Raw genomic sequence first — 15,208 nt, forward strand, 5'->3', positions numbered from 1 at the left:
TGTCCTTCTTTTCCACTTTCCAGTACATAGAAAGAGCTAGAATTATATGAATATTCCCTCTTTTCAATATTTTTTCTGAGTAACGTAAATTTGTCGTCAACATTTCAATCTTCACCAAAAGAAACCCAAACTTCATTTTCATATTCTCTCAACTGCTCGCCAAACATCTAACTAATTTCTCTCTCCTTCATTCCCTCTTTTCTCCCCTAAGAATTTCCCTAATCAGAAACCCTAATTCTCCGAAAAATCTGACAAACTTCAACCTATAATAATCATTAATGGGCGAATCTCACACTCATCATCGCATTTCTGTTCATCAAGCTCTCGGCGCTGGCTCTGGTACTCTTTTCTTTCTTTACTTTTTCTCAATTTTCAGTGTGATCTTCAATTTGATCGTCTTTGATCTCTGCAATTCATCCATAATTTGATGTTTTCTTGACGCAAATTACATTTTTTTTTTTTGATCAGTTGCAGACGTGCTATTATGGAGAAAACGTTGTGGAAGTATTTTCTTGCTAGTATCTTCAACATCATTATGGCTTCTATTTGAACGTGCTGGATATAATCCTTTATCTTTCGTCGCTAATGTGCTTTTACTCCTTGTTATTATCCTTTTTTTCTGGGCTAAATCTGCTTCTCTTCTCAATAGGTATTCATCTTTAGTTTCAGGTTTTAATGTTGTAGTTACTTTTATGCGGTTTATTAGATTTTAAGGGAATGTGTTATGTGATGAACTAGACCCCTTCCACCTGTACCTGATTTGGAAATATCGGAGAAGTCTATTGAGCAGGCGGCGGATGTGATTCAAGTTTGGGTTAATCGGGCATTGGCGGTTGCTCATGAGATTGCTGTTTGTGGGAATTTGAGGGTTCTTCTTCAGGTTTTGTGACTACATGTTCCCCCAATTTTCAGTGTTTTGTTTAGCAGTTTGTTGATAGTCTTGTCACATGCTTTTCTGTGAATTTTGTGTTCAGGTTGCAGTATTGTTGTGGCTGATTTCGTGTATCGGTAGTTTGTGCAACTTCGTCACATTTGCCTACTTTGGTGAGTGTTTTTATCCACTTACCACACAGTTGCTACTTCCTTCCTGCTGCTCTTGGCTTATGTGTGTGGCTGTGTATTTATTTTGGTGTGTTGGTTGATATTTTGGGTAGGAGTCGTTCTTGCTCTATCAGTTCCAGTTTTATATGACAAGTATCAGAGCCCAATTGACAATAAGCTACATGTAGCATGGAGAATTATTGAAGCAGGTTATAGAAAGCTTGATGCAGTTGTTTTGAGAAAGATCCCAGTCTCCTTGTACAAGAAGAAGAAGAAGAGTCAGTAGGCTGATTCGGTAATCTTGTCTTGCTTCTCCTAAATTATACTTACCTTTCCCATTTTCCATTGCTTGCTTGACATGTTATAGCTTTTGAATTATGGAAAGTGCACCTTCAGTTCTTCTCTGTTTATTTGGCTGGTACGTCCTGGGTTTAGGTTAAAGTTCTTGTGGCCTTTTAAATTTAGAAGATTATGTTCTGCATTGAAGTTCCTAATGATGTTAGCTGACTCGAGTGACTTCTTTTGTAAGCATGACAGCAGTATTAAAGCGTTGAAATAAGTATATTTAGTTAGGGAAGTGAAATAGCTTACAAATTGGGGTATACATCCTGTTGAAGTATTACTTTGGAGCGGATGTGTGGTTGTAGTTTCTTCTTCAAATAATATTGCTTATGCATAAACAAGGATTATGCTTTTTCCAAGCTTATAAATCGTTGATCAAGCCCGGAGATTTCAGTGTTCATGTGCTTGAAAATATCGGGGAAGGGAAAATATTCCTTCCAGGTTAGCTATAATTAATCATGCCGTCAATTTTCTCTATCACACGAATTTGCACTCTTTACTTCTCTTTTCCCCTAATACTCTACTACTCCATAGTTGCTGTGCTACATGCCACCATGTCTTACGGTCTTATTGAAAAGTTGTGCATTCAAAAGGAAGTTGAGGTGATTTTTATCTGTCTACCTTTGGTGCATCATTTATGAGTTTAGAGATTATGGTATAGGAATAAAAGTTGACATGGTGATGATGTTTTCCCATAATTCTGGCTTCGTCTCATCAAATTTCTACTTTCTGTTTTGAGGTACGATTAACATCTAGATAAATTTAGTGCTTACTGTCTTATCACATATAGTATGATAGTATGGTGGATAATTTGAGCTAATGATATTCCGTACCTGCTCTAGAGGATGCATAGGATAATTTTTCCTTTTGAATGAACACTTCTTTCCTTGCTTTAAATCATTTAATTAACTTAGAACGTGTGACTTTCCATTGTTTTAATCTTTAATACTTTCTTTTGTCTATTGTTTATAGTATCTTGAAATATCTCCCATATTTTGCTTATTGAACTCTTGTCAAAGAATCAGATGTCTGATATAAATATCTTTGTAACTTCATGCAAAACGTATGGTAGAATATATCTTTTGCAAGAGAAGTCGAAAGATCAAAATATAATAACTAATATGATCAAAATTGCCATACTGAACCAAAAGTCCAAATCCTACCTACTATATAACAATTAACAAACATCACATTGGTTAGTGGAAGAGGCCTCAGCAAATTCATTGGAAAAATTCTCTTCTATGGAAAGGTCAAATCTGCAAATGTTTATAAGGCTAGGTAAATCTGTGGGCTTAATACCACAATGACCATTCCGAGGAAGGTGGGGCACTGCATCATGTATCACACTCTCTCTATCCGATGAAGGTGGGACCAGTGAAACCAGGAACGCGTGACGTACGGCCGAATCGCGTCCTGAGTCGTTCGTACCGAATCGCAGAACGAACGCGACCCAAATCGCTTCATGGCGTTTCCTTTTTCTTCTTCAAGGGTCGACACTAGAGGACCGAGAGAGAGAGGAGGAAAGAAAAGAAGATGAAAAATCACAGATCTAGGGTTGATTCGAAAACCTAGATCTGGAAATTGAAGAGGAAAATGCTTATACTAGGATAAATTACCATGGGGCTTTGGTTCTAGCAAGAATTCCGAGCCAGATGGTGTTGTCAGATCCCCGGATCTCCGGCAGAGGCGGTCGGCAGTTGGCTTTCTCTCATTCTTTCCCTAGCCTCCGACATTTCCTTTCTCTGTCTTCCTCTCTTTTTTTTTTCATTTAATGGGCCTCCAGTTAGTTTCTAATTACGTGGGTGTGCCCCTACCCCTTCTCTTTATTTTTTTTCTTTTTGACTTTTTCTTAAAGTTTTACCAACTAGGGTTTTAAAGAAAGCATTAAAGTGGGCTAGGTATAGTTGGGCCTTAAAAAAAAAAAACTGTCATAACTCATAACACCAAACATTCCCGATTCACTCAAGGTAGCGTTTCCCGTTTCCGTTTCCGTTTCCGTCCCGCGTTTCGTATCGAATTTCGTTCCTTGTATCACTGGGTGGGACATTGTATTGCATGACTCCAAAACTATAAATCTGCTTTCAGATATAAAAGTGACATAATGGAAAAGCAACATTACCATTGACCAGTGAAAAAACAACAAAAGAAGTGTTCTGCAGACTAAAACATCATGTATTCGGCTAATAATCAAAAGATTGACTGTAGTGCTCTGTGAGTTGGTAATATCGAAGTTATAATTGTACAGATACAAATGAGCGGAAACTGAAAAGTTTGTTTTTAATAGAGGTGTAGAAGAGCATGATATTTTGGTGTATTGATATCTTCTGGATTCTTTTTACTGGAAAAAGCATAAATTTAAATTCTAGGAGAGTCAGAGTGAAATATCCACACCACACTATCATACAATTGGTGCTTTGCAACTGTTGCAAGCCCTCGTAATCCTGGGCAAGTCAAGTTACACTGACTAATCTTGGAGGCTGATGATGAATAGCCTTTTCTCACGAGGTCATTTACTATATGCATGCCATGAGAAAGTTGCATTTTAGAGGGGGCGTGGATGAAAATGAGTAACCTATTCTGGTTTAGAGGATAGGTTGTTTTGAGTCACAAGAAAGCATTTGACTCGTATTTTATCTTTACCTTTTAGCGTTGATGTGAATGTTGAAGAGGGGTATTATGCAAGTATAGTGACTTAGATAAGGATATGTATGAGGATGTGAAAGCGATGAAATAACATGACCTATCATGCATGAGATACCGTAATGTATGTTGTTTGCGGATGACATTATATATTAGACAAGATTACATGTGGGGATAATGCAAAATCAGAGCGATTGGGGCAAATAGTAGTTACTTGGGAAGTTAGGCTCGGTTTGAGCAAAACTGAGTACATAGAGGGTGTTAATCGAGGATGTAGTAACATGGATGGTAACGAGTTGCCCATAATGGAGGGTCGATTTTACAGAGTAATGCAGATATTGACCTAAGACACGAACATATGATACTATCAGTGTGACTCAGATGGAGAGGAAAGAAGCAACTGAGATCTTGTGTGAACGCAATGTACCTTTTAAATGAAAGGACAAAACTACAGGACGACCATCAGACCATCGTATTTATATTAGGACGGAGGAAGATAAAGATGGCATAGATGTGCGATAACTCTTTAAAAGATTGGATTCAGAAAGAAGATATATGAAAAAAAAAAAAAAGAACTTAGAGTTGCAAGTATTGAGGATAAAATTAGAGAAACAGGTTCATGGTTTGGGTGTGAGATGTTAATTGGATAATGCATTGTCACAGGTGGTAGAGAGTTGAGATTATGGAGGTTTTAGAAGAAGTCGAAAAAGGATAAAAGATAACTCGGATAGGTGGTGGGAAGAATGACAAGAAGTTAGGTTTAGGGGAGCATTTAGCACTTGACAATGTTGAGTAGAGGCATAGGATTTATATGGACTATGGTAGAGATAAAAATTGACTCACGAAACAGTCCCATGATATCAATATTAAGGTTTTGATGTTGTTGTTGCATTGCTGTGAACTATGCATAATACTCTTGCTATTGAGACCTTCGTGTAGTATTAAATGAGTTGGGTGCACAAAATATTTGCTTAGGAACAGTGCATAGCATTTCTTTTTCTTTCCCCTAATTTTCTTGCCCTGTTTTGTCCTGTGGTTATTTGTTTGAAAGTTGAGACAAGAATCCTACTCTTGTTTTCCAGCTTTAGTTCAGTATGTTAATTATGTATTACGGGGGTTAAAAGGAGGTAGCTCAATGAATGGCTGAATTTTTTCTCTAAATTTTGATGACGGGAGTTTGGAACTCAGGATGCAGGACCTGCACATTTTGGTCATCTTGTGTTTTCTATGGAACTTTCCTGCTGTTGAAAACCAGTCAGCGAGCTTTACATCAGGAAAATAATTATAATCTTGCTTGGATGCACATTGTTCTTCTTACTTCTCTTTCAATATGTGCTATTAGTGTTTGTCCATTCACCTTGTTTAATATTAGCTGTGGTGCATGGCATGCTATTTTGGGTCTCTGATCTGCTCTTGGGGCACCCTAGTTATTAGAATGTGATTACATGGTTGAAGGGTGGAGCAGGATTACATTCTCTGCTCATCTTATTTTCATATCAAAATATGACCTATAATTATTGAGAAGAATAGAACTGTACACAGTTTACAAGTGACTTCTATGTGCAGAGGGATCATTATTGAAAAGATGCATCTTCCAAGCTGCTGTTTACACTTTCAATATCTGAAGCTTTTTCCATTTTTGCATTATACTTTGAGTACATCTTATATTTTTTACATAAAGCGCCTTTTGTTGCTTGGTTTATGTGTTCACCTGTTATGTTTGTTTTTTCAGAGTATTATAAAGAGGATGTTTGACATGTGCACACTACATATCCCTAGAAACACGATGTTCAAGTTTGGTCGGTCGTAGCTGGGGATTGGATTTCGGGATACTTAATTTTTGCATTACAAGGCTTTAAGCAGAGTGAATTTTGTAGCTGGAGACTGGCTGGCTTTTACGGCTTTTGTCCAGAACTGAGAAAGTGTGTAAGATTTGTTCTAGTGGTGAACTGGAGATCATCACTTTTTCTGATCCAGAAATTGGTATACGTTAGTGTAAATCATCAGCACTAGGTTTGCTTTGTTGTATTTTCTCAGTGCATACCATGGAGCTGGAAATAGTTAAATGCCTTTTCATGGCAAAATGTAGATTTTTAGTTGAAGATTAGTCTGCTAGCTTTTTGAAAAAAAAGGGTTAAATGACAAACGTGTTCTATGTGGAACATGCTATGAAATTAAAGGATTATACGTATCACCAATTTTCCTTCATCGGTTATTTCACCTGTATTAGACTTGTCATTTCGCGTGTTTTCATTTTATATGTTTCAAGCAGGAAGAAGACTAGGAGACATTTAAATGTCTTAGTTATTTTCTTAATCTAGGGTACCATTTGTTAAATAGTTCCCTTGTTTTCTTTTTTGTTGTAACGCTTTGACTTTCGTATTATTTATATGTGGCTAAGCCGATGGTAGCTTTCTGAGCATATATGATCGTGGAATGGAAAGAGAAGGGAATCAAATAGAACAGTGAAATAGTACAAAACATGTTAATTTTATTGGGTGTTTGTTTTAAGCTTTGGAATGAAACCATTATCAACAATAAATAGATTTTGTTACTCAAGGAGAAAGGGAAGGTAACAAATTAGAGGATATTCATTACCCCCAAGTAATGATAATGGATTGAGGAGAGCTGGGAACAAAACAATAAGCAAGCAAATGAGTATTGATTTTGTTTTTTAAAAACCAAAAAAGATTCTATATGACAAAATTATACTAACTTTAGACCACAACTCTAAAATTATACTAACTTATAACTGCATTTGCACATTGATCAATGATGACTTAAATGCCAACCTCCACAATCAAATCAACGTTGCACGCCTCTTGGCTTTTAGTTGAACCCATAGTGTATCTGTGACAACATATAATTTCAGAAAATTGCTCATGCAGCCAAGTAAAAGATAATCTATTCCAAAATATTGACGATTTTGAGCAACGTACTCTAAAAGTTCTCAGCGCCCTAATAATGTTTTTGTATACAGCTGTTATTGATACAGTTCACAGTTCACAAACAACTATCAACATGAAAGAGATACAAATTAGAAATTCATCAAGAACATTCTCGTGTATACAGTTGAAATGAAAAGCACAAAAAAGGCCTATGCCGTCTTTGCAGCAGGTGAAGCTTGACCAGCGGGCATTGTCACTGATCGCAGCAATTCCAAGGAGGAAACGAGACCAAAGAAATGAGACAATATGGTGTTTGCTGATGCCTGAAAATGGAGTGAAGAAACTGCGTTACTGCAAGATATTCGAGACATTTACATGCCTGCTTAATCGTAATTCCCTGTTTTTTGCCCCATTTTCCTTTTGAGGAGGGGGGGAGGGGGGAGATTGTGGGAGAAAATGAAATAAAAATACAACAAAAGTAACTCTTCAACATAATTTCTTATTAATTAAATTTCTACTGATTTCTTTCCTTTAGTAGTTGTCGTTTTGTTATTTCCAGATGAGACCGAAGTTTGAATTTGACATTGGTGATTTTGTTTTGACTCTCCACTTGTAGCATGAGATGGTTGTATTCTTCATAAAACAATCTTTGGACTAGGGATGGCAACGGATTTTTATGAAGAATATAGAAGTGATTCTCTCATTTTCATTTGTTTGGTTTGTAAAGGGTGAAACATAGTTTTTCGAAGGATAGAAAATAGTTCTCCCAATGATGGGAAACATTTTCCTTTTGAAAGGATCCAATATTCCTCTCTATTCCTTACTTTCCCCATTCTCTTCTCCCATCCATCCTCTTACCTCAATTATCATTTATCCTTCTCTCTCAAACTTTTCTTGTAAGAAAACAAAGAAAGAAAATCATTTTCCAATGAAAATATCTTCGTCTAACCAGACGGAACCCTAAGTGAAAAACATAGTAACACTTGACAATCCCTTTATTTTGCATTTAGGGTTTCTTTTGGTGGGGGGGGGGGGAAGATAGCGATAGACGGAAGAGTGCACATAAAAGTTAGCATCTATGTAGTTCAAAATTTAGTACCCAACGATGCATACCTGGACTAAGAACACATCCAGGGCAAGTACAGGACTTGATCCAGGAGCTATGCCCTGATAATAAGGAGATGCAGATGAAGTGAGGGACTTTGCAACAAGTAACCCAACAGTGGCTTGCATTCCCAGGATAGCAGAACCTATACCAATAACATTCACAACTATTGCATTTTTCAGACTTCTGACAACATCAGCACGAGGGGGAGCCTGGAAACATAAGAAAAGCATTTAACTCCAAATTAGAAGTCAGCCTATATAATAAAAGAAAATGTCCAAAACTCATTTTTATTCTCCACTCAGATCAAACAGTACGAAGTCAACATCCGGAAAAGGACTAAATTGGAAAACAGAAGGTAAGAAATGAAGATTAAGATGCACATACATAACCTGAATGAAAATATTATAAGCAAAAAAGTATGAAATATTCACGAATGCATGAAAGAAACAAAGGCCTAAGCTAAAGAGTGAGTCTAGAAATAGATAAATTTGCATATTCAAGGCATTTGAAAAGTTTATCACCTTTCCCGGAAAATTTAAAAGGTAATCATCTGAACTACATGAAAACCTCAGAAAACTGCAGTCACTCAATTTTATCTATATATATTTCCCTCAAGCTTAGAAGAGATGACAAAATCACAAGAATTCTTAATTTTATACCATTTCTGACTGCATATGTGCAAGGAATATATAAGCACTATCATTTCATAAACATGTACCAGATGAATATACAATCAAACCATGATAGACATTCATACAGATATGACATATCGTTTTACCTTAAGCAAGCGGTCAATGAATCCTAATTATAGTAAGCTCGGTAAGTAAGAACTAAGAAGCTCAGGACCCTGATGGTGCACTTCACAGCATGATATTACATCAAATGGGGAAAGAGGGAGCAAAAAAAAAGATCTGATGTCTTATCATAGTCTCTCACTGAACTTTTGAATGCTTATTGGAGACAATTTCATTCAACAATCAAAGAAAAGACATACCAACAGTAGAAAACCAGTAACTTTTTATGTAGTCATACCTTTGATGGGTCATTTGCTGTTCTGCGGAGTTTATCTGCTAGGCGAAGATAACCAAAAGAAAAGAAAACAGAAATAAATGCGGCAGCAATTCCACCCGCTGTAGCATAGAAGGTAGCAGGCGATGAAATCTTCCCAGTGACTACAATGGAAAATGAAAGAATCACGGCAGCCACAAGGGTGCACACTAACTGCGCCCAGAAACCAAAAGTGCCCAACCTTTTAAAATATCTGGCAGTGTTCTCTAGTCTTTTAGCTACCTATGCCAAAATGCAAATATCGAAGATGAAAATAACAGTAAAGGCATAGGCATGACATAGAAATAGAGAAAAAATAACTATATATTAATAGGGAAGCCACATTATCATCCTCCAGTGATATTTCTGCAATTCCATATCTATTTCTCAAATCTAAAGTTGGCCACCAGTCAGACTTCATTCAAATTGTCTTAATGATGGCTGACAAGCATGTCGAACTCTGGATATTAAGGGGGGATAGTTTCTCCCCCCAAAAAAAATACATAAATGCATCAATTAAAAGGTGTGTCACACATATTGGCAATCCTCTAGCCTCATTCGAGTGGTAATTTCATATTCTAAAAAAACATTGATCTCACACCTTGTTAATGCTGCAAGTCCGCATCCTATCATTCAAGCCTTGAATATAGCTACTGATCTACACTGATAATTTGAATTTCAAAAAGGAAAAGGCCGCATTTCAACTTATGTATGGATATATTACTATTGCAAAAATTCCAACACGAAGCAGCATAGTATGCTCATAAATGTCAGCTAAGTAATCATTCCGTTCAAAATCACACATCTACAGCTCTTGATTGATGTTCACTTCAAAGATAGAGCTTACCATTTCACTTTATTTGCTCTAGATCAAACCGTTGAGTCCAAATTTCACCATTTCAAGCATATCAGTATAAGCCATAAAAAAATGCATAAACTGCAAAAACTTTGGAATTTCACTAGAATTTCCAACGCAATGTTTATTCAAGCAACACAAATTACGATACATACTACAATGTGACACTGAAATTAGCAATTTCAGGCGTAATACTTCAAACTAACATAAGCTAGCTTTTAATTCAGGTTAATTCGAAGTTACATGAACCAATTCAACTCTTACAAACTCAAAATCAGCAAATCATCAGCATTTTCCACTTACAAACAAAACCTAGAAAATGAGAATTTCACAAATTACGAGCCAAAAAAAGAGTTGAATCACAGCAAAATTAGCTCACCTGAGCAAGTTTAGCCTGGTCAGACTCATCACTAGGTGAAGAAAAACCACCGGAAGCCATTAGGGGTCGAAATTGCACCATTTTAATCGGATTTTTTAAAGTGAGTGAAGGAAGAAACGAATGAGAAGAGGGAGGAGAGAGAGGGGAGAGAGAATTTGGAGGAGAGAGAAAGCAACAGAAGTTTCGCATCCGCCTCGAATGATGCGATTGTGCCGCCATTGTTACTGCCGGAAACGGCGGAGGAATGCCGGAGCGAGCTGCCGGTAAAAGCAGCGTCTGCATATTTATATGGAAAGGGAAGATAAAATAAAAGGAAATTTAATTCTTTGAATGGAGAAAATTTGAAGAATTTGGTTCTTTGCTTAAGTTTGAGCTGCTGAGTTCTGAGTAAATTGGGGTTTTCGTAATGGGCCTTTTTAATGGGCTTTAAAGTTGCTGTGTTTGATCTTTGATTTTGGGCTTATCTTTCAGTATAAACGCTTACCATTTGGAGCAAAGATATTCGCATACCCGATATTCGTATTGGGCAGATTGTCCAATATCATGGCATTTTAGTAATTTTTATGACAAATGTTATAAATTAAAAAAAAAATCATATATTTTTATTTGGTGATTGTTAGTTGGAATCTAGTTGATTTATTAGATCACTGGTATATCACATCATAACATTATTTTATCATATCATTTAGCTATTATATCATATCCTGGATGCATCTAATCATATCAAATGAATGTTATATTATATTGTATTGTATCAAATTATTAGTAAAATTACAAAAATACTATGATATGAAACAAGTTGTCCAATATCGGATATGGGAAAATACTTTCTCTCACCATTTGAGCTTGTAAAACTTTATATAGATTGACCTCCAAAAATCAGAAGGTTTTATTAGCTTAACTTGTTGCCCTTTTTAGGTCTAATTAGTTTTGGTTTGTTTTAATCGATGGTTCTTTTGGACATTAGATTTGCAACTATAGACTATCCTTTTGTTATTGTTATTGTTACCTAGCTTCTTTTATAAGGAAGAGGGAGAGCCCCAAAAAAGAGGAAAACAAGAAAAAAAAAACAATTAAGAAAGCAATAAACTAAAACTAAACATACAAGAAAATAATAACTAGGGAGTAGGGAGGAATTAGACGTGGCAAGGCCACATCCCTAAAATACTCATCCACAATTCTACGAAGAGCTAAAGGTATATCCTCCAAGATCACGATCCTGTGAGGTTGAGCCACCCCCTGATTGGCGAGCCAGTCCGCGACCCTATTTCCTTCACGGTAGACATGAAAATTTTGGACTTCCCAATCCTCTTTGTGCAGTAATTCATGACACATATTAATCAGGTGAGTACATTCACCTCCTCCAGGATCACTATAGTATATGTACTTGAGGTCTCAACATCAAACCTTATACTACGCAACCTAGCTACTTCTTAAGGAAGTTACTTCCCTTCGTTTTTACTTTAGGAAATGTTGACATTAGTGGTCAAAGTTTGAAAGTTTTAACCATAAATATTTACTTATACTAAGATAAAAAAATTATAATATGAGTTTTTTTTTTTTTCCTTTTTGATCATATGAAATCTTATTTGATTTTTTTTCATTGCATACTTTTAAAACACTGATTTCATATAATATGTACTATACATTAGAAGTTAATGATCAAATTTGCTCATTAGAAAAGGTAAAAGTCAAAATGTCTTATTTAATAAAGACAAAAAAGTTATATATATAACTATATGAGATAGCTTTTAAAGTGATATATCATATTATTATACTTGTGCCACTATAGTATTATTTACACTTTCAGGGTGCGTTCTCTTCGACTTATTGGACCTTATCTGAACTGAACTTATTGAACCTGAACTGAACTCATTGGAACTTATTAGACCTGATTGGACCTGATTGAACCTGATTGGAACTTATTGATCTTATTGAAACTTATTAGATCTTATTGGCCCTGATTGAAACTTATTAGACCTGATTAAAACTTATTAGACCTTATTGGACCTGATTGAAACTTATTTGACCTTATTAGATAAAAAAATTGACCATTAATAACATAAATATTACCTCTAACGTAAATACTACCCCTCAAAATTTATTATGAAGTAATAATTATTAAAATTCGTCCTTTAAAAAAATAATAATTATTACTTATCTCTTATGATAATTAATTTAACAAAAAAAATTTACTATTTATATATTTGCCTATACATAACTTTGACCACTAATATATCTAATACTTTTGTTTTGATTTTATAAAGCACTAGTGGAAAATCAAAAGTTGATTAATATTTATTGCTAACAAGTTAAAATTGACACATATGAAAAATTATCACCCCACTTTCATTTATGTGAAGGTAGTAGAATGCATTAACTCCTTATCTCTCACTCTACATTTATATCTTTCATTGTTATTAGTAACGAAATATGTTATCTCTAGTTATTTAAAGACGAATTGCAAAATATTGTAATTATAATGATTATTATTGTTAACCTTAATTATTTACCTTATATTATAATATTATTTAATAATAATATAATCACCTAATAGTAATATGAATAATCAAATAATAGACAATAATCAAGTATATATACTATACATTGTGGTACTTTAATAAAAAAGTATGATAATAACATAATCAGCTAATAGTAATATGAATAATAAAATAATAGATAATAATTAATAAAATAATAGATACTAATACAAGTATAATACTATATAATCATTGTGGTGCTTTAATGAAAATTCTAATAATAACATAATGGACAACAATACAAATGTTTATTGAACATTGACTATTTGGACCTTATTAGACCTTGTTGGAACTTATTGAACCTTATTAGACCTGATTGGAACTTATTGCACCTAATTGGAACTTATTGCACCTAATTGGAACTTATTGCACCTGATTGGAACTTATTGGACCTTATTAGACCTGATTGAACTTATTGGACCTTATTGCAACTTATCTGAACTTATTGGATCTGAAACTTAATTTTTTAAGTTGAGGAGAACGCACCCTCATTCCTAAAATATCAGAACTAGATAGTGGTACACTTCAGCATTAGCGAGACACTAAATAACTTCCTTTTAAGTTATGTTAGAATCATATGTCGAACAACGTAAAATATGTTATTCACCACCCATTTTGTTTTAGACCTTGTATCATCCAGTATTTTATTTTTTAAAAAATTGTATTTGTATACATAATTTCAAAACTGTAACAAACTTTCTTTTTGAAACCTAGTGGCTAACATCTTGCTTTTACCACAAAGGAGTTTGTAACTTCAACGTAATCATCCTTTTATCTAAAAAAAGCTTGTCTCATTTAGCTTCTTTTGTGTGAGACCCTAGTCCCTAATCATTCAAAATTTAAACAGAGTCAGAAGCTAACCAATATGTAAATTAAATTGCACTAATTTGATTTCACTAAAATTCAAACAAATAAATGCCCATGCAAAATCCATTAAAACCAACAAAACTTTGGTGTGATTTTCTGTGAAAATAACTTGACACCAAGAAGAAAATAATAAGGGAAAAACAATGGCATGACTATGAAAAGTACGTACATTATAATTTTATAAAAATCTCAAAATTTCGAACTCCCACAAAAAGAATAATTAATTTTTAATTGTTTTTAAATGATAAAAAAGGACAAAAACAAGATTGTTGGAAGATGGACAGTGTTCTGTCTACGGCATCACGGGGACGGTTAAAAAACATGTACATTTAGCTACTAATTACTAGAAAAATAGTACTGTTTTATGGTATTTATGCAATTCTTAATCTTATGTTTTTGTCTATTAATCATTGTTTCAACATTAAAGTACGTGTGTCTTGTGTGTTTGTTTTAGCACTGATATATCCCAAAAGGTGCGGGGTAAATGTGGGCAAAACTAATGGGGCCTGTATATTTTCCTTAATTGGACCTTCATTTGTAGTTTAAAAGAGATAAAAGCATAAGATTCGCATTTCCAACTGGCTAATGACAACTATTTTCAAAAGTTTAAACAACAAAACTTTGATGAATTTCATGTTCTCATTATTCCTTCTCTTATACTTTTACGACTGATCCAAATGTTTTCTTTTGTCTAATCTTCAAACAATTAAATATAAATATTTTTTGAGACCCTTGAATGAGCACGTATCGTGACGCTTTAAATCGAACTCTGCCCGCTTTTGCCTTATCTGCTGGAAGTATGTATTATATCTTGAGAGCCTTATTCCATCGCCGTGATTGCATGGGCCAAAAACGACCCAGCCAAATATGTTTAGTTGACTAATGACTACTGCGTGTTGCTTCTGATATAAGCAAGCTAAGGTGTAATGTCAAATTAAACATAGGATTGATTTGTACAAAGTTTGCGCATGTTTGTATATGTTGATTAGCTTAGCGTATCAATTAATTCTATATAATAAGCCAAATTGAAAGGGCCATGAACACGTGACGTGATCGAATTATAACCCACTACGATTTGGGTCGACATTTTGTTTCATGTTGTTGTGCTAGTTTGTTTTTTTTGGTGCATATTGTTGTGCTAGTTTGTTGTTATAGGGTGTTCAACAAATGCTCAAATATGATGTGAATAATTCTTAGTTGTGGTTATTCAATTATAATCATGTTCCCCATCATTCTTTCAAAAAAATATAAAGACCCCATGCAATCAAGAAAATATTTGACCTTTTCAAATTGTTAATTTAAAAGTGAGAAAAATTAAAAGAGATGTCAAATATGAAATGCAAAAAAATTGTAACTATCATGTATTATGATTATGAAGAGACAAAATAACAACCTAAACGATACATAAATTTTTACGTCAATAATGATGACCATATTGACATAGGGAGATCAGTTGCACGATTCGACAAAGAAGCATATAGTCGAAAAAGCCTGAAATGA

At 34.6% G+C, this 15,208-nt stretch overlaps 2 protein-coding genes across 2 annotated transcripts; one reads left to right on the top strand and one right to left on the bottom strand.

The window, feature by feature from the left end:
* Window positions 1-25: 25 nt before the first annotated feature.
* LOC104904948 (reticulon-like protein B11) lies at window positions 26-6,231 on the top strand. The gene is made up of 6 exons (XM_010693375.4): window positions 26-339; window positions 469-649; window positions 739-880; window positions 975-1,044; window positions 1,155-1,336; window positions 5,756-6,231. Exons 1-5 carry the CDS (start codon window positions 279-281, stop codon window positions 1,325-1,327), a joined length of 627 nt encoding a protein of 208 aa, XP_010691677.1. The 5' UTR covers window positions 26-278; the 3' UTR covers window positions 1,328-1,336; window positions 5,756-6,231.
* Window positions 6,232-6,906: 675 nt separating this feature from the next.
* Window positions 6,907-10,678, bottom strand: LOC104904949 (protein TIC 21, chloroplastic). The gene is made up of 4 exons (XM_010693376.3): window positions 10,302-10,678; window positions 9,052-9,309; window positions 8,025-8,228; window positions 6,907-7,234 (listed from the first exon to the last, which is right to left on the bottom strand). The coding sequence occupies exons 1-4, from the start codon at window positions 10,581-10,583 to the stop codon at window positions 7,121-7,123; spliced, it is 858 nt and encodes a 285-aa protein (XP_010691678.1). The 5' UTR covers window positions 10,584-10,678; the 3' UTR covers window positions 6,907-7,120.
* Window positions 10,679-15,208: the final 4,530 nt, after the last annotated feature.

The sequence above is a fragment of the Beta vulgaris genome, chromosome 9, assembly GCF_026745355.1.
Source record: "Beta vulgaris subsp. vulgaris cultivar EL10 chromosome 9, EL10.2, whole genome shotgun sequence".
In the NCBI taxonomy this organism is placed as follows: domain Eukaryota; kingdom Viridiplantae; phylum Streptophyta; class Magnoliopsida; order Caryophyllales; family Amaranthaceae; genus Beta; species Beta vulgaris.

Coding starts and splice junctions, on each gene's coding strand:
- LOC104904948 (XM_010693375.4), top strand. CDS start 279: ATGGGCGAATCTCACACTCATCATCGCATTTCTGTTCATCAAGCTCTC. Junction 881..974: donor ATTTGAGGGTTCTTCTTCAG/GTTTTGTGACTA, acceptor TTTTGTGTTCAG/GTTGCAGTATTGTTGTGGCT. Junction 1,045..1,154: donor CGTCACATTTGCCTACTTTG/GTGAGTGTTTTT, acceptor TATTTTGGGTAG/GAGTCGTTCTTGCTCTATCA.
- LOC104904949 (XM_010693376.3), bottom strand. CDS start 10,583: ATGCAGACGCTGCTTTTACCGGCAGCTCGCTCCGGCATTCCTCCGCCG. Junction 8,229..9,051: donor CAGCAAATGACCCATCAAAG/GTATGACTACAT, acceptor TTATGTTTCCAG/GCTCCCCCTCGTGCTGATGT. Junction 7,235..8,024: donor TGGATGTGTTCTTAGTCCAG/GTATGCATCGTT, acceptor CTCCATTTTCAG/GCATCAGCAAACACCATATT.